The sequence below is a fragment of the Mus caroli genome, unplaced genomic scaffold, assembly GCF_978045245.1.
Source record: "Mus caroli unplaced genomic scaffold, Mus_caroli_1 scaffold_5, whole genome shotgun sequence".
NCBI lineage: Eukaryota > Metazoa > Chordata > Mammalia > Rodentia > Muridae > Mus > Mus caroli.
In genome coordinates, this window is record NW_028227260.1 from 155,095,963 (window position 1) to 155,122,945 (window position 26,983).

At 38.3% G+C, this 26,983-nt stretch overlaps 1 protein-coding gene and 1 pseudogene across 6 annotated transcripts in view; both read left to right on the forward strand.

The window, feature by feature from the left end:
• Positions 1–26,983, forward strand: part of F8 (coagulation factor VIII) — a 231,296-nt gene that overhangs the window by 130,146 nt on the left and 74,167 nt on the right. For all 6 annotated transcript variants that reach the window (XM_085838324.1, XM_085838320.1, XM_085838319.1 and 3 more), the window contains 7 exons: positions 8,499–8,652; positions 11,344–11,553; positions 12,041–12,269; positions 12,451–12,633; positions 13,553–13,669; positions 21,610–21,681; positions 23,241–23,326. In XM_085838324.1, the coding sequence (XP_085694450.1) occupies positions 8,499–8,652; positions 11,344–11,553; positions 12,041–12,269; positions 12,451–12,633; positions 13,553–13,669; positions 21,610–21,681; positions 23,241–23,326 (1,051 nt within the window). The remainder of the gene's footprint in view (positions 1–8,498; positions 8,653–11,343; positions 11,554–12,040; positions 12,270–12,450; positions 12,634–13,552; positions 13,670–21,609; positions 21,682–23,240; positions 23,327–26,983) is intronic.
• LOC110286713 (pumilio homolog 3-like) lies at positions 3,073–5,154 on the forward strand (annotated as a pseudogene).

The following is a 26,983-nucleotide window of genomic DNA, read 5'->3' on the forward strand; positions in this document are numbered from 1 at the left end:
GCTCTGATCCTATGATCCTGGGAGTGTTGGAGCACTTGGGAGTGGATCTTCCTCTTGGGGGTTGTGGGACTGGCTGCAGAGTTCGCACCCAAGGTCTGCGCTGGGCACTAGCCCATACTAGCAGGAACCAGTACCACAGTCAGGCAGTTTTTGGGTGGTCCCAAAAACTGGTCCCAGTTACTTCCGGTGTTGGGGCAGATGTTATGTCCTCCTTACCTTTAATCCTATGATCCTAGGTATGTTAGAGCACTTGGGAGAGCAGCTTCCTCTGGGTGTTGTGAGACTGACTCTGATCCTATGATCCTCTATTCCTATTATTCTTAGGTTTGGTCTTTTCATAGTGTCCCAGATTTCCTATATGTTTGTGTTAGAAACTTTTTAGCTTTAGGTTTTTCTTTTATTGATGTATCAATTTTTTCTAATATACCTTCTATGCCTTAGATTCTGTCTTCCATCTCTTGTATTCTATTGTGTCTGCAGTTCCTATTCTCTTTCCTAGGTTTTCCATCTCCAGGATTGCCTCAGTTTGTCTTTTCTTTATTGCTTCTATTTCCATTTTCACATCTTGAATAGTTTTATTCATGTCCTTCCTGTTTGATTGTACTTTCCTTTGTTTCTTTATATTTATTTGCTTCCTCTTTAAGGGCCTCTACCTGTCTCCTTGTATTTTCCTGTATTTCTTTAAGGGATCTATTCTTATCTTCTTTCAAGGCTTCTATCATCTTTATAAGATTGTTTTAGTGTCATCTTTTTGTGCTTAGGTTGTGTTAGAATATCCAGAGCTTGCTGTAGCAGGATAGCAGGGCCATATTGCCCTGGCCCTTGTTAATTGTGTTTTTATGCTGTCCTTTAGCCATCTGGTTGTTTCTGGTGTTGAATGAATGTTGCTGGTGTCAACGGGACTCATTGGGGAAGCAGACAGAGCCTTGATCCTGATGGTGGAACTCAGGGAACAGCAAGTTCCTCACCTCTGCTGGCTGTGCCCCAGATGGACTCTGCTGCCTGTGCCCCAGGTGGACCTTCCAGGCATGGGATTGTCTGGGAGAGGTTTAATCTGGATGCTCCTTGGAGCCTCCACAAAGCTCCTCAGGAAGGCAAAGAGAGCCATGGGCCAGGAGACAGCACACAGCTCACCTCTGCTGGCTGTGCCTCAGATGGGCCCCAAGTGGATAGGGCTGTTTTTTAAAATATGGGCAATCCAAAAGAAAAACGGGTGGTTTGATTTTAGGAGAGCCAAATAACATTGAACTAGGTTAGAGAAAGCAAATATAGAAGAAAGGCATTAGGAGAATCAGTCAATAAATATAATGGACTACCTACTGTGTGATAGATTGTTTCAGGCACTTAAATACAGTATAGCAGGAGCTTACCTTCTCTTAGTACAAGAGATAACAACTAGTAAAAAACATAGTTAAAGGAGGATTAGGAAGATGGCTTAGTCAATATAGTGCTTGATGTGAGAATATAAGGACCTGAGTTCAGCATAGGACCCAAGTTCAGTTTTCAGTTCCCATATAATTACCCATAACTCCAGCTTCCAGAAATCTGTTATATTCTTCCAGCCTCCATGAGCACACACCCTCATATACATACACACATGCACACATACACAGTTCTCAAAAAAAAAAAAGTCTTAAAAAATAATGTGGTGAGGGCTGGACAGATGGCTCAGAGGTTAAGAGCACTGACTGCTCTTCCTTAGGTCCTGAGTTCAATTCCCTACAACATGATGGCTCATAACCATCTATAATGAGATCTGGTGCCCTCTTCTGGCCTGCAGGCATACATACAGGCAGGATGCTGTATACATAATATATAAATCTTTAAAAAAATATTGTGGTAGCACTTACTTATAATCCTAGTGCTGGAAAGGCAGAAGCAAACAGATATATGTCTGGGAAGGGGGTGTTATTAGCCAGCAAGCCTGGCCTAATTGTTGAGCTTCAGGTTCAGTGAGAGACACCTATCTTTAAAAACAAGGTAGATGGCTCCTGAGGAATGACATCCAAGGCTCATCCCTGACCTTCACAAACATATACATGTATAGATACATATATAAAAAGAGAAATAAGATAATTTCAAGGGTGCTATTCAGAAAATAATATAGAATGGTTCAAGTCACTTCAGCTGTTATAGTAAAAAAAAAAATTCTTTTGAGGAGTTGAGGCCTAAATGATAATGAGGCAAGGTGATAGAGCTCAGAAAAGACAGAAGCTCTAAGAATGGGCATGTTTAGAACTTTGAGGTACAGAAACAGGTATTACTAGAGTAGAGTAAAAAGTTCAAGGTATGCAGGGTATTGAGGTGGCAGAATTGGGTAGCTGATGCACAATACAGGTCCTAGAGAAAGAAGAGATACCCTTCGTTATTCTGACTCACAAAAAAAATGACAATAAATAGACCATCTGTGTTCCTATATAAAGCCCACCATACAAATTTTGCACTTTATCTCATTCCTTTACCCCTCATAAAAATGTTTCTTTAAGCCAGTGGTTCTTAACCTTCCTAATGTTATGACCCTTTAATTATAATGTAAATATCTGATATGCAGGATATCTGATGTTCAGCCCCCCAAAGGGTCATTACCTACAGGTTAAGAACTGCTGCTCTAGAAGTTCCTTTTTTTCTTTCTTATACAGTCAGTTTCTCACTATCCACTAGACTGGTGTTATCCATATCAATCATGCTATTATTTTTTAAAAATTTTAGATTATTTTATGTGTATGAGGTTTTTTTCTGCATGTTCAAATTGCACCATATATGTGTCTGATGCCCACAGAGATCAGAAAAAGTCAGATCCCTTGAAACTAGAATTCCAGATAATTGGTAACCATCACGTCAGTTCTAGGACCTGAACTTGGGTCCTCTGGAGAGTCACCAAGTACTCTAAACTGCTAAGTCATCTGTCTAGCTCCCAATCGTGTTATTATTAATGGCCATTCCTTCATTTCATTTATTTAGACCCCAAACTTAAAGTTATTGCTTATCTCTCCTTCCCCACTCCCAAACTCACACCTAATCCATCAGAGGATCTTGTTGGTTATAATATGTTTTTACAAACCAAATTTTTGAAATGGACTAAATATTAGCATAAGAAGAAAACATAATGAAATGGGAAGATAAGAATGACTAGAGATCCACAAGCTTCTGCCCCACATGTGCGAAGTACTATGATGGAAGTCAAAGGGAAGAAAAAAATTACAGAAAAGAGTCCACAGACATCACAAGCAAAGAATAGATTTCATAAAAACAGTGAGTCTAGTTCTTCAAAAACGTTCCCAAGGAAAGCTGTTAAGGAAGGTGGACCTAAAGTCACACCTGAGAACTTTGAGAAAGGTGCCAAAAAAACTGGCAAGAACGGTGTGAAGCTGTTCAAGACCAAGCCACAATGGGGCAAAGGACCGAAGGACAACTTTCAGAAGGCTAATAAATTCAAGTGGAAATTCCAGCCATATGGTGAAAGTGATGAATCAGCAGCCAAGAAACCCAAAGTGGGATGACTTCAAAAAGAAGAAGAAAGAGCTGAAGCAAAGCAGGCAGGTCAGTGATAAGACCAACTATAACATCATGGTTCGAGCAGAGCACATTTGGAAGAGCTTTAGAAGAAAAGATTGTGACAAAAACAAAAACAAAAAAGAAAAAAACAAACAACAAAAAAAAACGGGTGAAGCTCATGAGTGATTTGCAGAAGTTGATTCAAGGGAAAATTAAAACTATTGCCTTTGCAACTCGATCCAGTATTTCATTCAGTATGGGAATGAGGAGCCTAGGAAGCAGGCTTTCCAAGAATTACAAGGTGACTTGCTTGAATTAAGTAAAACCAAATATTCCAGGAATATTGTTAAGAAATTTCTCATGTGTGGAAGTAAACCACAAGTTTCAGAGATAATCAAAAGTTTTAAAGGTCATGTGAGGAAGATTCTGTGGCATTCAGAGGCATCGGCCATTATGGAGTATCCATACAACAACAAAGCCATTTTGGAACAGAGGAACATGCTGACAGAGAAGCTGTATGGGAACATATTTCAGCTTTACAAGTCAGCAGATCATCCAATGCTGGACAAGGTGCTGGAGCTGCAGCCAGCAAAGCTAGAGCTTATCATGGACGAAATGAAGCAGATTCTGACTCCGATGGCCCAAAAGGGAGCTGTGATTAAGTACTCACTGGTTCATAAAATATTCTTGGACTTTTTTACCTATGCACCCCCAAACCTTCGATCAGAACTAATTGAAGCCATCCGGGAAGCAGTGGTGTACCTGGCCCACACACACGATGGCGCCAGAGTGGCCATGCACTGCCTGTGGCATGACACACCCAAGGACAGGAAATCGATCATGAAAACAATGAAGATGGATGTGGACAAGGTTGCCAATGGCCAATACTCTCACTTGGTTCTACTGGCAGCATTTGATTGTATTGATGATGCCAAGTTTGTGAAGCAGATAATCATATCAGAAATCATCAGTTCCTTGCTCAGCATAGTTAATGACAAATATGGAAGAAAAGTCCTGTTGTACTTGATGAGCCCCAGAGATCCCACCCACACAATGCCAGAGATAATCGAGCTTCTGCAGAAAGGTGATGGCAGCACACACAGCAAGAAAGACACTGCAATACACCAGCATGAGCTCTTGGAGTCCATCTCCCCAACTTTGCTGAGCTACCTGCAAGGACACACTCAAGAAGTGGTGCTGGATGTCTGCATGTGTGCTGATGTTGGACATCCTGGAATCTACTACTGGAGATGTTCAGCCTGCTATGGATACCATCGCTGGTTTGGCACCAACAGAACTGTATCCTGGTGGCAAGGATGGAGAGCTTCATGTTGCTGAGCATCCTGCAGGACATCTAGTTCTCAAATGACTAATAGAGCAAGATAAAAAGATGAAAGAAAATGGAAAAGAAGGTTGCTTTGCAAAAACCCTTGTAGAGCACGTTGGTATGAAGAACCTCAAGTCCTGAGCCAGCATCAACAGAGGTGCCATTATTCTTTCCACCCTTCTTCAGAGTTGTGACCAAGAAGTTGTAAACAAAGTCAAAGGTGGACTGAAAACCCTGATTCCTACCTTAGAAAAAAACAAAAGCACTAGCAGAGGCATCAAGACTCTGCTTGAGAAGCTGACTGCATAGGCATACAGGATGAGCAAGCAGGAACCTGCTTCCCAAAGGACAAAGCATGGAATCTATCATGCTCATAACTGGATGCTCTATGCATGTATTTGTTAAAAGACCTATTTATATAAAATTGTTTCTAAAAGAGAAAAAAAGAATGACTAGGGATAAAATCAGGTTACAAAACACTTTATAATAATAATCAAATCACAGGCTTTTCTATTAGCTGAGACTTGGAAATGACTTGGCCAAGTGGAGGTGGACTACATTCTCCCGACTCCATTTGCATGTTGAACTCTTTACTGTCTCCATTTCTCCTTGAGCTGATTCAGATGAACTATTATATAGCCTTAACAATAAAGGTGACTTGTCTTTCTAGATGAATATAAGTCTGCAGTCAATCTGAATGTTTACAGAATGAAGTAATAGCAGTAAAAATGAAAAAAAAAAGAGACTCAAATGAGCTGACTTCTCACATGAAAATGCTTCCATCAGAATCAATAAGGAGAAATTCTGCCTCAGCAAGCACTTGAGGCAAAGACATTAGATGAATAGATGGAGCCACAAACATCTAAGAAAGAAGAATGTATTAATCTCAGGGTTGGAAAATAAAAATGATTAATTCAAGATACAAGAAGAATTAATATAAAATCCATTTCACTGTTCTAAAATTATAAACTTGGAGCTGAGGAGTTGGCTCAGCATTTAAGAGAAGTTTCTGCTTTTGCAGAGGGTCTAAATTTGGTTCCCAGAACCCAATGGCAGTTCACAATTGCCCGTGATTCAAGTTCCAAGAGTTCTGACACCCTCTCCTGGTCTCTGTGGACACTGATATGCATGTGGCACATACACAGAGACATGCATGCTCATAAATAAAAAGAAATCTTTAAAAATAATTAAAGTCAATAAAATTATGAACTTGATGTACATAAAAAGTATGCTAAAGAGAATGGAGATATTAGCTATAGAATGGAAAAATACACCACTTTATTGATCATGAAAATGTAAAATAAAATTACAATGAAACACTACTGTGCAACCACCAGAATAGCCAAAAGTATAAAAATGTACTCAAGAATTTAGACCAAATAGAACTCCTACATTTTATTGTTGTTAAAAATGGAAAATATAACTGCTGATTTAGAAAGCAGTGTACCATTATCTACAAAGAATAAAATAGTCCTTTCCAGCAATTCAATTCCTGCATGTGTGACCAAAACAAATACATGTATTTGTTCCCCAAGACATTTACCTGAAGGTTCATTTCAGGACTATTTCCAAGTCCCAATGTACAAATGTAGTGGTAACTCATGTGTGTGTGTGTGTGTGTGTGTGTGTGTGTGTGTGTGTGTGTACACATATATGTGAGTGTATATATGTATATGTATGTATGTGTATATATATACATATATGATTAGAGTATATTAATCTAATAAAGTACAATACAGTAACAGAGAATACATAAGCTATAATTACAACATAGATGAATGTCTCAACTGTAATACTTATGAAAGAAAAATCTAAATATATGTATACTGTTGCCCCTTACATACGTAAAATAAAAAGCAAAACTGGACTAATTATTTTATGAATGTGTGTGGTTAGAAGTGTAAACTTATGAAAAGCAAAGAAATAAGATTATTATAAGCATCAGAAGAGTGGTTACTTTTAGCGGAGAGATAGCAAGGTGTGAGTAGAAAGGGATATATAGTTTTCTGGGAGATGTCTGCATTTCTGAATGAAAGATGTGTATATTTTAGTTCAGAATTTTAAAGTAATATTTTTAAAATTTTGAGATATAAGAAATAGAAACCAGGCTCTCTTATATTTAGAGTATGTTCTTAAGGTCTATATTTATTTAACACTCACCAATAATTTTTTCTTGTTATAGGGAAGCAGGTTTCTTTCTTTTTTAATTTTATCTAATCGTTTTTTACAATCCATATTTTATCATCCTTCTGGTTCACCCTCTGACTGTTCCACATCCCATACCTCTTTCCCCCATCTCCACGAGGATGTCTTTACTCCCCCCACCTCCACCCCATCCCCACTCCACCAGACCTCCGCACTCCCAGGGGCCTCCAATCTCTTGAGGGTTAGGTGCACCTTCTTTGACTGAGTCCAGACCCAGCAGTCCTTTGCTGTATATGTGTTGGAGAGCCTCATATCATCTGGTGTGTGCTGCCTGGTTGGTGGACCAGTGTCTGAGAGATCTCAGGGCCAGGTTAGTTGAGACTGCTGGTCTTCCTCTAGGGTCTTCCTCCTCTTCAGCTTCTTCCAACTTTTCCCCAATTCAACCACAGGGGTCAGCTGCTTCTGTCCATTGGTTGGGTGCAAATATCTGCATCTGACTCTTTCAGTTGCTTGTTGGGTCTTTTAGAGGGCAGTCATGATAGGCCCCTTTTTTGTGAGTGCTCCATAGCCTCAGTAATAGTGTCAGGCCTTGGGGCCTCCCCTTGAGCTGGATCCCAATTTGAGCCTGGCACTGGACCTCCTTTTCCTCGGGATCTTCTGCATTTTTGTTCCTGTGGTTCTTTCAGACAGGAACCAATAAATTTTTTAAAGACTTGTTTATTTAATGAGTGTATGAGTCTTCTATCTGCATGTACACCAGCATGACAGAAGAGGGTATCAGATCCTGTTACAGATGGTTCTAAACCACTATGTGGTTGCTGGGAATTGAACTCAGAACCTCTGGAATATCAGTCAGTGCTCTTAAACACTGAGCCTTCTATCCAGCTGTCAATAATAAATTTTGAGTATGTGCCTCATTTTAGATAATATTCTGACTTCTGGGAATGAAGCAGTAGAAAAAATAGACAAAACTTCCAGCTTTTAAAGAACTTACATAGTAGTAAAGTCTGAAGACAATATTTCAAAGATCAACAAATTGTGGACTTCTGACCTCTAGCTATTTGGCATTTGCCAGTTTATACAAGTGTTTTGTGTACTGAAACCAAAATCTACCCTTCTTTCCTTTCTTCTCTTTCCCCCTTCCTTCCTTCCTTCCTCCCTTTTTGTAAAAGAGTCTCAGGTACCTAAGGCTATTCTCAAACTTTCTATGTCCCCCATTCAGGCTTAAAGCTTGTAGTGTTTCTCTTGTTTCAGGCTTCTGGGTGCTGGAGTTACAGCCACCATAACTAGTTTTTGCTGCACTAGAAATGGAAGTCAGAGATCCCTACATGTTGGCAAGCACTACAAACCGAGCCACATCGCTAGCCCCTGAAAATTATCTTTCATCTCTTTCTTTCCTGCCTGCACCATTATATTTATCGTTTATCATGAATTTTTCTTAAGTATATCTCAAATAAAGGGAAAACAAAAGTGTGAGATATCCCTCCTCATGGGTCCATAAAGTGCTGATTTTCTTCTTCTTTTTCTCCAGGTATCAAAGTGACAATGTACCTCAGTTCAAGAAAGTAGTTTTCCAGGAATTTACTGATGGCTCCTTTAGTCAGCCCTTATACCGTGGAGAATTAAATGAACACCTGGGGTTGTTGGGCCCATATATAAGAGCAGAAGTTGAAGACAACATTATGGTAAGTTAAAGGCAATTGAATTCCAAAAAAAATTCTATATATTTAGTTTGCTTCGAATTATAAAAATATTATATGTACATATGATAAAATTAGAAGTTAAATAGTCTAGGCTAGTGGTTCTCAACCCTTTGAGAGGATAAGGTGACCCTTTCATAAGGTTCATGAATCAGATACATATCAGATTTTACATTACCATTCATCACAGTAGCAAAATTACAATTTTGAAGTAGCAATGAAAATAATTTTATGGCTGGGGTCACCACAACATGTGGAACTATATTAAAGGGTTGTAGTATTAGGAAGTTTGAGACTACTGGTCTAGGCCTAACATAACAGCCTGCAAAACACATGCAACCAAATATAGATATGTGTGTCCTAGCACAAAATTACAAACTTACTTTGAACGATTTTTTGAATTTTTTGAAACTCAATTGTATAATTCTTCAGTGTGAATATCAGTAGAAAACATCATGTCACAGTATGAGAAGACTGATTTGTGGAAACAAAAGGAAGTAATGTGAGAGAAAAGGAAGAGAAAGAGTAGACGAGTATATAAGGAATATGTTCAAGCTGTATCATACACATGAATGAAAATATCCTAGGTAATATAGTAACACAATGAATATATATCAGTGGGAAAAATAAAGTATTCTCCCATCTGAAAAAAATAAAGTGTATAAAATTAAAAAGTTGAAAATTATCCTATAGTTATTTTGTTGTATATTTCTCATCTGTTGCCTGATTTTTTTATGTATTAGAAATTATATCATATATAATTCTGCTTCTTTTTAATTATGTATTATGTAATAAACATTTTATATCATTAAACACTTTATAAGTAAGAAAGGAAGGACTCTGTGGCTGGGTGTGGTAGCACATGCCTTTCTTTAATCCTCCTCCCAACTCCCCACCTTACCTCCCATCCATGCACTCGGGAGGCAGAGGCAGAGGCCTGTGGATCTCTGAGTTTGATTTCAGCCTCATCTATGTAGGGAATTCAAGGACGTTCAGGACAATCTTGAGAGAGACTCTGTCTATAAAAACAAAACAGGAAAAAAGAATGACTACATAATAATCTATTATATGAACTGTTGGAACCATAGGTTACTTAACCATGTACTTTGAATAACCTTTGAAATCGTTTCCTTTTTTCCTTTTATTTCTTTGAGACAGCAATTTAAAATGTAGCCTTGACCTGCAACTTGGAGAAATCTTATCTTTGTCTCTTGAGTGCAGTGATTAAAGGTGAATGCCACCACACCCAGCTTCCCTCTTTTCTATTTTATAAATAATTATTTTCCTTTAACTAGGATAAAACTCCAGAACTGTACTATACATAAATTGTGAATTCTCTGTTAATATCCTTTGTAAATTTGTCTTTTTAGAGGGGATAATTTTATTAATATTACCTTACATATTAGATTTTTTTTTTTTTTTTTTTTTTTTAGTTTTTCAAGGCAGGGTTTCTCTGTGTAGTCCTGGCTGTCCTGGAACTCACTCTGTAGACCAGGCTGGCCTCGAACTCAGACATCTGCCTGCCTGTGCCTCCCAAGTGCTGGGATTAAAGGCATGTGCCACCACTGCCCGGCTACATATTAGATATTAACCAGTGACAATTTTAACTAAAAGTATTTAAATATAAAATTATGCTATAAAATAAAATATTTAAAAGCCTTCTGGGTAGAGGGAATTTTTTTATAAATATAAAAGCAGTGAAATTGTCAAAGTGGAACGTTTTATGAGTTACAACCTAAAAAACTATTTTATTTTTTAAGAAAATCTTATGAAATTAAGAGACAGTAAACTTAGGAAAATACTTTTTTAAGGAAAATACTTTTATTACTCAACTATATCTCATTAAGTCCTACAAAATGTAAGTAACTTTTGGTGCATTTTAAGAAAAAGATCAAAGTTAATTTATTTTATTCCAAAAATATTCATTCATTTTTTCCAGCTGACTGCTAATAAACATAGAAGCCTCTAAAGCTATGGGATTATAGATACATTTTTTTCTAACTTGGAATTTATTTTACTTTGCATATATTTTATGATAAATGTGCATACTTTTTAAAAAAGATTTATTTATTATTTTATATATAAGTACATTGTAGCTGTCTTCAGATGTACCAGAAGAGGGCATCAGATGTCATTACAGGTGGTTGTAAGCCACCATGTGGTTGCTAGAATTTGAACTCAGGACCTTCGGAAGAGCACTCAGTGCTCTTACCCGCTGAACCATCTCTCCAGCCCCATACTTTTTTTTAATCTAAAAAGAAAACATTTTTTAAAAGGACACAAAGTGGGTGAGTAGGGATGTAGGTTTTGATCTGGGAGAAAAAGTACAGATGAATTTAATCAAGTTACAGTTTGGAATTCTCAAAGAACTGATGAAAATAAATAAAAAATTTTAAAGATAATATATATCCATCTTGGAATTTGTTATAAGAAACCTTAAATAGTCACTCTTCAAGACATAGTGAGATTTTCTGTTTACTTTTAGGTGTTTAATAAGTTTCTCCTCTGTAATTTTCATCTTATAAAACTAGAATCCAAATTTTTCTCATAACTTTCTTCTTAAAGTCTAAGTTAATAAAAATTGGATATAGACCAAAAGATTGAGGGATACAGATATAAAACCTTAAGATTTTAATATTCTAAAAAAATATTCTCCTGGATTTTTTTCGTCTTCAGGTAACTTTCAAAAACCAGGCCTCCCGTCCCTACTCCTTCTATTCTAGCCTCATTTCTTATAAAGAAGATCAGAGAGGAGAAGACCCTAGAAGAAACTTTGTCAAGCCTAATGAAACCAAAATTTATTTTTGGAAAGTACAACATCATATGGCACCCACAGAAGATGAGTTTGACTGCAAGGCCTGGGCTTACTTCTCTGATGTTGATCTTGTAAGCCGTTCTTTATTTGGATATCCATATTCTCACTTTTTTTTTTTTAAAAAAAGGGTCTTTATTATTTCTTTTTTGGAATTTTTTAATGAGTATTGGTGTTTTGCCTGTGTTTACATCTGTGCATCATGTGTATGCCTATTGTCCACAAAGACCATAGGAGGCTTTGGATCCCCTGGAACTGGAGTTAAAAACAGTTGTGAGCTGAAATGTGGGTACTGGGAATAAAACACAGATCTTCTGGAAGAGCAGCCAGTGGTCTTAACCATTGAGCTATCTTTTCCAGCCTGATTTTTATCTTCTATGGTAAGCATTTTGGTATTTATCCTAAGAACAGTGAGATTTTTAAGCAAGGGAAGTGATGTCACTTTTCTATGTTAGAAATATTACTCTGGAATCTACTACATAGAATGAGTGGTACTTTGGCATGCAAGTTGATAAGAGAGAACTTACACTAATACAATTAATGCCCTCCTGGGAACTCTAGGAAAGAGATATGCACTCGGGATTAATTGGACCCCTTCTGATTTGCCACACGAACACACTGAATCCTGCTCATGGGAGACAAGTGTCAGTACAGGAATTTGCTCTGCTTTTCACTATCTTTGATGAGACCAAGAGCTGGTACTTCACTGAAAATGTGGAAAGGAACTGCAAGACACCCTGCAATTTCCAGATGGAAGACCCCACTTTGAAAGAGAATTATCGCTTCCATGGTAATAAAATCCATACATAAATTATGCTCAATGTGAAATATAGTGTGTACTTTTTCAAATGAGCCATGAGCCAGAGACTTGAAAAGTAATAAGTGAAATGCTGAAGGATGTCAGTATTATCTGTGGAGAAACAGGAACTTAAGTGATAGAATTTAGTAATTTTCTCTGTGTTCTTCTCTAGCAATCAATGGTTATGTAATGGATACCCTACCAGGCTTAGTAATGGCTCAAGATCAAAGGATTCGATGGTATCTTCTCAGCATGGGCAACAATGAGAACATCCAATCTATTCATTTCAGTGGACATGTTTTCACTGTACGGAAAAAAGAGGAGTATAAAATGGCAGTGTTCAACCTCTACCCAGGTGTGAGATAGCTTATACTGTCCTCTATCTACTGTATTTATTGATAACTTACTTTAAATGGTACTATTGATATAATGAGTTTCAGAGAATCTCCTTGCTGAAATGCCTTACTTTTTCAAAGTAACCTTATCCTATACACAAATTTAAATACATTAGCAAATGAATGAGATAATTTCAGATGCATAAAAACTACTTAAACCAGATAGTACTTCCCTAAGAATCTTTTATTATATTCCTCTCAAATCCCACATGATACTAGCAGCTATCAAGACTGATTTGTTTACAGATGTAACCAATATATTGATGAAGCACTAATGACAGTGTTGATCAAAACACAGTTTTATTTCAGTTCTCCATTTGTCCCTTTTAAATAGTACAGGTGTGTGTGTGTGTGTGTGTGTGTGTGTGTGTGTGTGTGTGTGTGTGTGTGTGTCTTTATGTCTGTGTCTGTATGCACATATAAGTGTCTGGTGCCCACGAAGGTCAGAAGAAGTCATCAGAACCCCTTGAATTGTAATTGCAGGCAGTTGTGAATGACCTGACATAGGTAATTGGATACCAAACTCAGGTCCTCTGCAAGACCACTTGCACATTTAACCCCTGAGCCACCTGTCCAGCTTCTCCCATCCCTCCAGCTTCTTATAACTTGAGATCCCTTTACTTAGTGCCCTGGATCCTAGATGATCTTATTGTGATTTCTATTCACCTTGAAGGTTACATCTGGCCAATAGTAAAGATACCTCTAGGATTTTTTTCAGAGCAAAACATCACATGGTAAATCCTTTGCACTTGAGAGATCTAAGGTGATGGAACTGAATTTTGGTAACTCTATTTTCATATTACATATTGTAAATAAGCCAATTTATTCCATACTCATTTTTTAATGAAATACAATTTTTCTTCCTTTTCATTTTAAAAGGTGTTTTTGAGACACTGGAAATGATACCATCCAGAGCTGGAATTTGGCGAGTAGAATGCCTTATTGGCGAGCACTTACAGGCTGGGATGAGCACTCTTTTTCTGGTGTACAGCAAGCGTGAGTAACTATGGATAGAAGTTCACTAACCATTCAGTCTATTTCTGTATAATTTCCCTCCTCCTTGAAGTGGCTGTCTTTGTCAAAAACAAGCTTGTATTACTATTAAATTTAAAATGAATGAGCTTTGGGCCCTTTGAATATCAAGCTGTGATATTTAGCAGACTGTTGCTTAAAAGTCTTCAATTTTACAATAGCAGATTTGGGAACTTAATTTTGATTTAAATACCAGAGATAACTTAGAAATTTCACTTGTAAGAGTTTGGGGATATAACCTTGTGAAGGTTTGTATATGCTCGGCCCAGGGAGTGGCACTATTAGTAGGTGTGGCCTTGTTGAAGTAGGTATGTCACTGTGGGTGTGGAATATAAGACCCTCAACCCTAGCTGTCTGGAAGTCAGTCTTCTACTAGTAGCCTTCAGATGAAAATGTAGAACTGTCAGCTCGTCCTGAACTATGCCTGCCTGCATGCTGCCATACTCCTGCCTTGATGATAATGGACTGAACCTCTTTTTTTTTTGAAATGTTAATTGACTTTAATTGGTATAATTATTTCTCAGTGTGCACATATATTACAGCACTGCATTATACATCTTTAACAAAACCCATAAACCACTTCATAACATTTTATGCATAAAAAAATAACACCTAACCTTAAACCCCATAGAAAATTGTATTTTAAAATAAGAAAAACCCAAATTGTACTAATAAACTGTTATTGTATGTTTAAAACATTACTGACATTTTACAATAATGTTTTACAAAAATGTTTTAAAGATAAAATAATGGTTTGAAGAAAGTTAATTAATATAAGCAACCAAGCATCTAATGAAATGTAAATAAGGTATATAAGGATGCTATACATTTTGATCATTGTTTCTGAAGTGTATCCTTGTCCTCAAGTATACTTAAGTTATTTAGAAAATATTTTACTGAGACAATTGTATGCATTTGGCTTAAGTTGGAGAAATGGTTCTGTGGGTAAAGACTCTTGCTATCAAGACTGATATCCTTAGTTTTATCCTGAAAACCCACAGGGTAGAAGGAATGTTAATTTTTTTTTAATTTTTAATATTTTTATTACATATTTTCCTCAGTTACATTTCCAATGCTATCCCAAAAGTCCCCCATAGCGCCCCCCACTTCCCTACCCACCCATTCCCATTCTTTTGGCCCTGGCATTCCCCTATATTGGGGCATATAAAGTTTGCAAGTCCAATGGGCCTCTCTTTCCAGTGATGGCCGACTAGGCCATCTTTCGATACATATGCAGCTAGAGACAAGAGCTCCAGGGTTCTGGTTAGTACATCATGTTGTTCCACAATAGGGTTGCAGATCCCTTTAGCTCCTTGGGTACTTTCTCTAGCTTCTCCATTGGGAGCCCTGTGATACATCCAATAGCTGACGGTGAACATCCACTCCTGTGTTTGCTAGGCCCCGGCATCGTCTCACAAGAGACAGCTATATTTGGGTCCTTTCAGCAAAATCTTGCTAGTGTATGCAATGGTGTCAGCGTTTAGAAGCTGATTATGGGATGGATCCCTGGATACGGCAGTCTCTAAATGGTCCATCCTTTCATCACAGCTACGAACTTTGTCTCTGTAACTCCTTTCCTGGGTGTTTTGTTCCCAATTCTAAGAAGGGGCACAGTGTCCACACTTTGGTCTTCATTCTTCTTTTTTTTTTTTTTTTTGGTTTTTTTTTTTTTTTGGTTTTTTTTTGAGACAGGGTTTCTCTGTGTAGCCCTGGCTGTCCTGGCACTCACTTTGTAGACCAGGCTGGCCTCGAACTCAGAAATCCGCCTGCCTCTGCCTCCCGAGTGCTGGGACTAAAGGCGTGCGCCACCACGCCCGGCTTGGTCTTCATTCTTCTTGAGTTTCATGCATTTAGCAAATTGTATCTTAAATCTTGGGTATCCTAAGTTTTGGGCTAATATCCACTTATCAGTGAATACATATTGTGTGAGTTCTTTTGTGATTGTGTTACTTCACTCAAGATGATGCCCTCCAGGTCCATCCATTTGGCTAGGAATTTCATAAATTCATTCTTTTTAATAGCTGAGTAGTACTCCATTGTGTAAATGTACCATAATTTCTGTATCCATTCCTCTGTTGAGGGACATCTGGGTTCTTTCCAGCTTCTGGCTATTATAAATAGGGCTGCTATGAACATAGTGGAGCATGTGTCCTTTTTACCGGTTGGGACATCTTCTGGATATATGCCCAGGAGAGGTATTGCTGGATCCTCTGGTAGTACTATGTCCAATTTTCTGAGGAACCGCCAGACTGATTTCCAGAGTGGTTGTACAAGGTTGCAATCCCACCAACAATGGAGGAGTGTTCCTCTTTCTCCACATCCTCGCCAGCATCTGCTGTCACCTGAATTTTTGATCTTAGCCATTCTGACTGGTGTGAGGTGGAATCTCAGGGTTGTTTTGATTTGCATTTCCCTGATGATTAAGGATGTTGAACATTTTTTCAGGTGCTTCTCTGCCATTCGGTATTTCTCAGGTGAGAATTCTTTGTTCAGTTCTGAGCCCCATTTTTTAATGGGGTTATTTGACTTTCTGGAGTCCACCTTCTTGAGTTCTTTATATATATTGGATATTAGTCCCTTATCTGATTTACGATAGGTGAAGATCCTAATCTGTTGGTGGTTTTTTTGTCTTATTGATGGTGTCTTTAGCCTTGCAGAAGCTTTGCAGTTTCATGAGGTCCCACTTGTCAATTCTCGATCTTACAGCGCAAGCCATTACTGTTCTATTCAAGAATCTTTCCCCTGTGCCCATATCTTCAAGGCTTTTCCCCACTTTCTCCTCTGTAAGTTTCAGTGTCTCTGGTTTTATGTGAAGTTCCTTGATCCACTTAGACTTGACCTTAGTACAAGGAGATAGGAATGGATCGATTCGCATTCTTCTACATGTTAACAACCAGTTGTGCCAGCACCATTTGTTGAAAATGCTGTCTTTCTTCCACTGGATGGTTTTAGCTCCCTTGTCGAAGATCAAGTGACCGTAAGTGTGTGGGTTCATTTCTGGGTCTTCAATTCTATTCCATTGGTCTATTAGTCTGTCACTATACCAGTACCATGCAGTTTTTATCACAATTGCTCTGTAGTAAAGCTTTAGGTCCGGCATGGTGATTCCACCAGAGGTTCTTTTATCCTTGAGAAGAGTTTTTGCTATCCTAGGTTTTTTGTTATTCCAGATGAATTTGCAGATTGCACTTTCTAATTCGTTGAAGAATTGAGTTGGAATTTTGATGGGGATTGCATTGAATCTGTAGATTGCTTTTGGCAAGATAACCATTTTTACAATGTTGATCCTGCCAATCCATGAGCATGGGAGATCTTTCCATCTTCTGAGATCTTCTATAATTTCTTTCTTCAGAGACTTGAAGTTTTTATTATACAGATCTTTCACTTCCTTAGTTAGAGTCACGCCAAGATATTTTATATTATTTGTGACTATTGAGAAGGGTGTTGTTTCCCTAATTTCTTTCTTAGCCTGTTTATTCTTTGTGTAGAGAAAGGCCATTGATTTGTTTGAGTTAATTTTATATCCAGCTACTTCACAGAAGCTGTTTATCAGGCTTAGGAGTTCTCTGGTGGAATTTTTAGGGTCACTTATATATACTATCATATCATCTGCAAAAAGTGATATTTTGACTTCATCTTTTCCAATTTGTATCCCTTTGATCTCCTTTTGTTGTCAAATTGCTCTGGCTAGGACTTCAAGTACAATGTTGAATAGGTATGGAGAAAGTGGACAGCCTTGTCTAGTCCCTGATTTTAGAGGGATTGCTTCAAGCTTCTCACCATTTACTTTGATGTTGGCTACTGGTTTGCTGTAGATTGCTTTTATCATGTTTAGGTATGGGCCTTGAATTCCTGATCTTTCCAAGACTTTTATCATGAATGGGTGTTGGATCTTGTCAAATGCTTTTTCCGCATCTAACGAGATGACCATGTGGTTTTTGTCTTTGAGTTTGTTTATATACTGGATTACGTTGATGGATTTCCGTATATTGAACCATCCCTGCATCCCTGGGATGAAACCTACTTGGTCAGGATGGATGATTGTTTTGATGTGTTCTTGGATTCGGTTAGCAAGAACTTTATTGAGGATTTTTGCATCAATATTCATAAGGGATATTGGTCTGAAGTTTTCTATCTTTGTTGGGTCTTTTTGTGGTTTAGGTATCAGAGTAATTGTGGCTTCATAGAATGAGTTGGGTAGAGTACCTTCTGTTTCTATTTTGTGGAATAGTTTGTGAAGAACTGGGATTAGATCTTCTTTGAAGGTCTGATAGAACTCTGCACTAAACCCGTCTGGTCCTGGGCTTTTTTTAGTTGGGAGACTATCAATGACTGCTTCTATTTCTTTGGGGGATATAGGGCTGTTTAGATCATTAACCTGATCTTGATTCAACTTCGGTACCTGGTATCTGTCTAGGAACTTCTCCATTTCATCCAGGTTCTCCAGTTTTGTTGAGTATAGCCTTTGGTAGAAGGATCTGATGGTGTTTTGGATGTCTTCAGGATCTGTTGTTATGTCTCCTTTTTCATTTCTGATTTTGTTAATTAGGATGCTTTCCCTGTGCCCTCTAGTGAGTCTGGCTAAGGGTTTATCTATCTTGTTGATTTTCTCCAAGAACCAGCTCCTTGATTGGTTGATTCTTTGAATAGTTCTTCTTGTTTCCACTTGGTTGATTTTGCCCCTGAGTTTGATTATTTCCTGCCGTCTACTCCTCTTGGGTGAATTTGCTTCCTTTTGTTCTAGTGCTTTTAGGTATGTTGTCAAGCTGCTAATGTGTGCTCTCTCTAGTTTCCTTTTGGAGGCACTCAGAGCTATGAGTTTTCCTCTTAGAAATGCTTTCATTGCGTCCCATAAGTTTGGGTATGTTGTGGCTTCATTTTCATTGAACTCTAAAAGTCCTTAATTTCTTTCTTCATTCCTTCCTTGACCAAGGTATCAATTAGAAGAGTGTTGTTCAGTTTCCACGTGAAGGTTGGCTTTCTATTATTTATTTTGTTATTGAAGATCAGCCTTAGTCCATGGTGATCTGATAGGATGCATGGGACAATTTCAATATTTTGGTATCTGTTGAGGCCTGTTTTGTGACCAATTATGTGGTCAATTTTGGAGAAGGTACCATGAGGTGCTGAAAAGAAGGTATATCCTTTTGTTTTAGGATAGAATGTTCTGTAGATATCTGCCAGATCCATTTGATTCATAATTTCTGTTAGTTTCACTGTGTCCCTGTTTAGTTTCTGTTTCCATGATTTGGTCATTGGTGAAAGTGGTGTGTTGAAGTCTCCCACTATTATTGTATGAGGTGCAATATGTGCTTTGAGATTTACTAAAGTTTCTTTAATGAATGTGGCTGCCTTTGTATTTGGAGCATAGATATTCAGGATTGATAGTTCCTCTTGGAGGATTTTACCTTTGATGAGTATGAAGTGTCCCTCCCTGTCTTTTTTAATGACTTTGGGTTGGAAGTCAATCTTATCAGATATTAGAATGGCTACTCCAGCTTGTTTCTTCATACCATTTGCTTGGAAAATTGTTTTCCAGCCTTTCATTCTGAGGTAGTGTCTATCTTTTTCTCTGAGATGAGTTTCCTGTAAGCAGCAAAATGTTGGGTCTTGTTTGTGTAGCCAGTTTGTTAGTCTATGTCTGTTTATCGGGGAGTTGAGTCCATTGATATTAAGAGATATTAAGGAAAAGTAATTGTTGTTTCCTGTTATTTTTGTTGTTAAAGTTGGCATTCTGTTCTTGTGGCTGTCTTCTTTTCGGTTTGTTGAGGGATTACCTTCTTGTTGTTTCTAGGGCGTGGTTCCTGTCCTTGTATTGGTTTTTTTTCTGTTATTATCCTTTGAAGGGCTGGATTCGTGGAGAGATAATGTGTGAATTTGGTTTTGTCCTGGAATACTTTGGTTTCTCCATCTATGTTAATTGAGAGTTTGGCTGGGTATAGTAGCCTGGGCTGGAGTTTGTGTTCTTTTAGTGTCTGTATAACATCCGTCCAGGATCTTCTGGCTTTCATAGTCTTTGGTGAGAAATCTGGTGTAATTATGATAGGCTTGCCTTTATATGTTACTTGGCCTTTTTCTCTTACTGCTTTTAGTATTCTGTCTTTATTTAGAGCATTTGTTGTTCTGATTATTATGTGTCGGGAGGTATTTCTTTTCTGGTCCAGTCTATTTGGAGTTCTGTAGGCTTCTTGTATGTTCATGGGCATCTCTTTCTTTAGATTTGGGAAGTTTTCTTCTATAATTTTGTTGAAGATGTTTGCTGGTCCTTTGAGTTGAAAATCTTCATTCTCATCCACTCCTATTATCCGTAGGTTTGGTCTTCTCATTGTGTCCTGTATTTCTTGGATGTTTTGAGTTAGGATCTTTTTGCATTTTACATTTTCCTTGATTGTTGTGCCGATGTTCTCTATGGAGTCTTCTGCACCTGAGATTCTCTCTTCCATCTCTTGTATTCTGTTACTGATGCTCGTATCTATTGTTCCAGATTTCTTTCCTAGGGTTTCTATCTCCAGTGTTGCCTCATTTTGGGTTTTCTTTATTGTGTCTACTTCCCTTTTTAGGTCTAGTATGGTTTTGTTCAATTCCATCATCTGTTTGGATGTGTTTTCCTGTTTTTCTGTAAGGACTTCTACCCGTTTGATTATGTTATCCTATTTTTCTTTAAGGATTTGTAACTCTTTAGCAGTGTTCTCCTGCAATTCTTTAAGGGATTTTTGTGCTTCCTCTTTAATGTCTTCTACCTGTTTACCAGTGTTCCTTTGTATTTCTTTAAGTGTGTTATTAAAGTCCTTCTTGAAGTCCTCTACCATCATCATGAGATATGCTTTTAGATCCGTGTCTAGCTTTTCCGGTGTGTTGGGGTGCCCTGGACTGGGCGAAGTGGGAGTGCTGGGTTCTGATGATGGTGAGTGGTCTTGGTTTCTGTTAGTAAGATTATTACGTTTACCTTTCGCCATCTGGTAATCTCTGGGGTTAGTTGTTGTCGTTGTCACTGTTTAAAGATTGGAGCAGAAGCTGTGTTCCACTCACCAGCAGTCTCAAAATCCTGTGGCGGGGGTCGTGGGTAGCTGGCGGGTGTCAGCCGACCCTGCGCTCTAGTACCCTGGTGCTGGTCAGGCCAGAAGTGGCCTGTGATCCTACTCAGGCCGTTTTTCTGCTTCCCTAACTAATGCAGTCTCAGGTCCCGCGCGCAATTGGATTGGAGCAGAAGCTGTGTTCCACTCACCAGAAGTCTTAAGATCCTGTGGCGGGTGTTGTGGGTAGCTGGCGAGTGTCAGCCGACCCTGCGCCCTAGCTACCCAGGCGCTTTTCTGACCGGAGAGGCTTGTGGCCCTACTGAGGCCGGATTTCTGCCTCCCCAACCAAAGCAGTCTCAGGTCCCATGCAATTGGATTGGAGCAGAAGCTGTGTTCCACTCACCAGAAGTCTTAAGATCCTGTGGCGGGTGTTGTGGGTAGCTGGCGAGTGTCAGCCGACTCTGTGCCCTAGCTACCCCGGAGCTTTTCTGACCGGAGAGGCTTGTGGCCCTACTGAGGCCGGATTTCTGCCTCCCCAACCAAAGCAGTCTCAGGTCCCGTGTGATTGGACTGGAGCAGAAGCTGTGTTCCATTCACCAGCAGTCTCAAAATCCTGTGGCGGAGGTCCTGGGTAGCTTGCGGGTGTCAGCTGACCCTGCGCTCTAGCTACCCTGGTGCTGGTCCGGCCGGAAGTGGACTGAACCTCTTAACCTATAAACCAGCCCCAAATAAATGTTATTCTTACCAGAGTTGTCTTGGTCATGGTGTCTCTTCACAGCAGTAAAACACTAAGACAATTCTTAAACAAGTAATAGAACAACCACTTACCTAAAAATATTATAATTTAATGGGTTATGAGTCATTTCTAGCTTCTGTGTTTGATTTCAGAGTGTCAGATTCCTCTTGGAATGGCTTCTGGAAGCATCCGTGATTTCCAGATTACAGCTTCAGGACATTATGGTAAATACCATTATTTTTGCCATAAGAATCAGGGCTGGTTTTTTTTTTTTTTCATTTCTGTTGAACAGTTTCAAATAATCAATCTACTCCCTTCCATACTTTTCTCTTTTTTACATTATATCATTTTACATATATGGATGTTTTGTCTTCATGGAAATGGACATGCCTAATGCCCACAGAGGCCAGAAGAGGGTATAGAATTCCCTGAAGCTGGAGTTACATTTTGTGAGCTGCCTTGTGGTTGCTGGGAACCAAACCTGGGTCCTCTGGAAGAGCAAAAAGTGCTCTTAACTGGTGCACCATCTCTTCAGCCTGTCTCCATTCTTTTCTTACTTCTTCTCACTGGACTCTTCTCAAGTCCATATTCTTCTTTCCATTTCCTATATGACCATCTTAATTTAGGCCCCTTACCTTAATTCAGGCTTAACTAGGCAATGACATTAACTCTTGAAATACCCTCCTCTAGTACCTTCAGAACTGCTCCCGAGAGTCTATTCTATTGAGCATAATAAGAAGCTACCGTTTCTTCTGAACAGTGATAGTCAAGCTTAAATAGTGTTTATAGAAAATTATTCTAGAATAAGGGATTACAGATCATTGTCTATGGTTTTTGTATATGAGTTAAGAATAATTTTCTATTTTACTCTATATTATTTGTGCAAAACAGTTGCTTTCACTGTGATATTTTTGTTTTCTTAATTGAATATAATATACTTTGATTCTATACATTGTCCCCTATTATCCTTTCATACTCCTCCTCCCAATCTTCCAGTCTACTTCCTCTTTCCAAATATTCAGGGGCACAGGTAGGGAGGGACTCAGTTTTTCTTAAGGGGCTTGCCATTGGGAGTTTGACTGTGTTCCAGTGAGTATATAGCCAGCACAAATCGGATATTTTTCTCCTTCCTTTTCTTGGGGGAAGATCACAATAGTGGAGGGAGGGGACCTGAGAAAATTGAGAAGTGAGTGTAATCAGGGTGTATTATGTGAAATTTCCAAATAATCACTTAAAATATTACCTTGAGAAAAAAATTTTATTACCTGTGTGTGTGTGTGTGTGTGTGTGTGTGTGTGTGTGTGTGTCTGTCAACATCTACTTTAAAGGTGAAAATTCCCCTTGGAAATGAGGTTTAATTATTATTTATTTAATGTATTTCTGAATAGAAACACTATGCTTTTTATTTATTTTTGCTATTTTAAAATTTTCTAGCATTTCTATAATAAATGTACATTATATGGTAAAGAAACATTTTAGTACCACTTGTATATTGCATATATATAGCTCAGTGGTAGAGCACTTGCTTAACACATGCAAAGCTCCAGGTTCATTCCCCAGTACTGCCTCCTCCCAAAGAAACTAGAACATAGAATATACAACACCAAAAATCAAATCCTTTAGACAATAATCAATACTGCCATGCTATAAAACTTTTATGCTTTATATCTTCTGCAGCTAGAATTAACCTTTCTCTAGATAATACTGTTGTTCCCAAGTTTTTTTAAGATAAATTCAATTGAAAATATAATAATATAATCTCTCTCTTCTTTCTTGGACAAAGGACAGTGGGCCCCAAACCTGGCAAGACTTCATTATTCTGGATCAATCAATGCCTGGAGTACCAAGGAGCCCTTTTCTTGGATCAAGGTCAGAAAACTATGGGAAATGTATCAACATTCACCAAGTTCAAAATACTATCATTATGTAGTCTTTCCCATAGAATATCATTTAACATATGAGGAAACTATAGAATAGAATAACTAAGTTTGTTCAGAAATATTAAAAAATTAGTCATTTGGAATAGAATTTAATATGCAGATCAATCCCATTTATTTCTACTTGGAATCTAACATCAGAATGGTTTCTATAAATTTGAATTTACTACCTGTGGTAGTTTGCATAGATTTGGTCCCCATAGATTCGCATGTTTGTATGCTTGGCCATAGGGAGTGACACTATTAGAAGGTGTGGCCTTATTGGAGGAGATGTGGCCTTATTAGAGTACTTGAGTCACTGTGGGGGTAGGCTTTGAGGACTCCTATGCTCAGGCTCCACTCAGTATACAAGGTAGTCTTCTCCCGTCTGCCTTTGGATCAAGGTGTAGAACTCTCAGCTCCTTCTTCATTACCATGTCTGCCTAGACACTGCCATGCTTCCTGCCATGATTATAATGGACTGAATCTCTGAACTATAAGACAGCCTCAATTAACTGTTGTTCTTTATAAGAGTTGCCTTGATTATGGTGCCTCTTCACAGCAATGGAAACCTAACTAAGACACTATTTTCAAGACCATGTATTTTCTTTGATGAGATATCTCCTACTGAGTAGGTGCCTGAGTCCTCTAGTGTTCTTCATTTTTATACAAAATAGGTATCTTAGTCCTTAATCTTAAAAGCAAATAAATTGTAGCTTCTTTTATATAATTAAGTCTGTCTTTTTTTCAGAAGATTTCTATCCCTTGGGTATTAGGTAGTACCTACTTAATATAGTCTACTGTGGTAAGCTAAGATGTACTAATACTTGAAGTAGGTTAGCTTAAAATTTTTAAATGTATACAGACTCTCAGATTATCTGACTTTGCTATTTCATCAAGATGAGCCATCATCAATGGAAATATGATGTACATAAAATCACATGTATTATTTGGCATTTTCTAGTAGCCATATTAAAAATGAACATGAAAATCATCTTTTTATTTTAATGTCTCTTTGTATGTATGTATTATATGTATGGTATGAATTTATGTGTGTGCATGTGCATGTGCTTATGCATAGCACAAGTGGAGGCCAGGGTTAAATATCAGTTGTATTTGTCTGTTACTCTCCATATATGTTTAACAATATTTTTTTTATTCTTTGGAAATTTCAAATAATGTACTTGGAGCATATTCATGCCTCCTCCCACAATTCCTTCCATAACCATCCTCTCCACTTTCTCTTACCTTCCCACCCAACTTTTGAGATTTCTTCTTTTTCTTTCTAATTTGAGTCCACTTTGTATTGTCCATCTAGTCTTAGTAGTGGGACCTTCTCTGTGTGTGTTCAACCTACTGGGTGTTACTCTGATGAAGAAAGGTGGTATTCCTTCTCCCAGCAGCTATCAAGTGTCCAAAGTTCATGAGCTAGTGGTAGGATTTTTACACCCACTTTTCCCTACCCCATATTGGAATTTTTTTTCTGGCTGAAGCTTGTGTAGGCTTTGTGCATATTGTTACCTTGCTTTGAGTTCATAGGTGTTACTACCCTGTTGTGTCTAGAAAACACTGTTCTATGTTGTTATTGACCTTCTCTGGCTCTTACAATCTTTCCATCCCATCTTCAACAAAAATCCCTGAGCTGTAGGAGGTGCTTAATATATATGTCCCACATTAGGCTAAACACTCTTATTCTTTGTATGTTGAACAGTTGGGAGTCTCTGTATTAGTTGTCATCTACTGTAAGGAGAAACTTGTCTAATGAGGGTTGAGAAATACATTGAGCTATGGGTATAGCAGTAAGTCATTAGAAGTAAATTTAATACTATGCCCATTTAGCAAAATAATAGTATTAAGTCCTCCTCTAGGGCCTATGACTTATCAAATCTCAGGTTCTTGGACCTTTTAACAATAATGGTTATGGGTTCCAGGTCATGGAGCAAGTCTTAGATCTAAGCAGAAAGTAGTTGGTCACTTCAATAGCATTTGTTCCAGTATTATACCAGTGGACATATATTGTCAGATCAGGCATTATTGTAGCTTACAGAGTTCATAGTTGAACAAGATTTTAACTACTTTTCTCCCCTGACAGTGTACATAGAAAAGTCTAGCACTGTGAAAGCTAAAAAGGATTCAGTTTGTGTTTAGGGAACACACTGTTAAGAGTTTGCCCTTCTCCAGTGAATACATAGATAACATAAAGTCAAAAACATAAAGTTTTTTATTGTTGTTTCTTTCTTTCTTTCTTTGTTCTTGTGTGTGTGTGTGGAGGGGTATAATTCATAAGAGGGCCTAGACTTGGAAGGACTCGGAAGAGATTGTAATCAGGGTGCACAATGTTTGAGAATCAATAAAAATATTATATGTGGAGAAAAGATAAGTATGGATGAAACTTACATGTTAGTACCAGTTTGATTTATCCATGTTCTATTACTCAAGTGTATGGTGTCTTCAGTAATTGGTTTTTACCATCTAGAGGGTAAACAGTAACATTAGCAATAGCCTATAATGTTTGGGGAATCTATGTAAACTCGTTGACTAAGAACTCTAAAATAGGTAACCCATTCCCAGCATTGAGCTTTTTGTTTGTTAGCTGTGAAATTAAGTAGGAGCATTGTTGCCCTATTTTAAGGTAACTCCATTCTCTCTCTCTCTCTCTCTCTCTCTCTCTCTCTCTCTCTCTCTCTCTCTCTCTCTCCCTCCCTCCCTCCCTCCCTCTCTCTCTGTGTGTCTGTGTGCCTGTGTGTCTGTGTGTCTGTGTGTTCTACAATATTAAATACATGTCTTAGTGTTCTATTACTATGAAAAGAAACCATGACCATGGCAACTCTTAGAAAGGAAAGCTTTAAATTGGAGTTTGTTTACAGTTTCAGTTGCAAATTTATTCCATTGTTGTCTAGACAGGGAGCATGGCAGTGTGTAGCAGACATGGTGCTGGAAAAGTAGCTGTGTGTTCTACATCTAGATCCACAGGCAGCAGGAAGAGAATGCCACACTTGGCCTGGTTTGTGCTTGTGAAATTTCAAGCTCACCCCTAGTGACACAGTTCTTCCAACAATGCCACACTTATCCTGTCAAGGCCACACCTCCCAATACTTCTCAAGTAGTGACACTCCTTGATGATCAAGCATGCAAATATATAAGCCTATGAGGACCATTCTTATTTAAACCACCTCATTCCACTCCCTGGTCCCCATAGGCTTATAACCATATCATAATGCATCAAATACAATTAGTTCAACTCTTTAAAAATTTATTCTTCTCTCATAAAATATATCCTGACATGGCTTCCCCTCCTTTCATTCCTCCCAGTCCTTCCCCCACCTCCCCTTTCCTCCAGATCTACTCCTCTGTTTCCCTTCAGAAAAGAGCAGATTGCTCAGGGATAGCAACAGAACATGACATAACAAAATGCGATAAAATTGGGCACAGACCCTCATATCAAAGCTGGACAAGGTAACTCAGTAGGAAGAAAAGGATCCCCAGAGCCTGCAAAAGAAATAGAGACACCTCTTCCCGTTGTTAGGAGTTCCACAAGCACTCTAAGCTAAACAACGACACCATGTATGTACAGGACCTCGCACAGACTCATGTAGGTTCTGTGATTGCT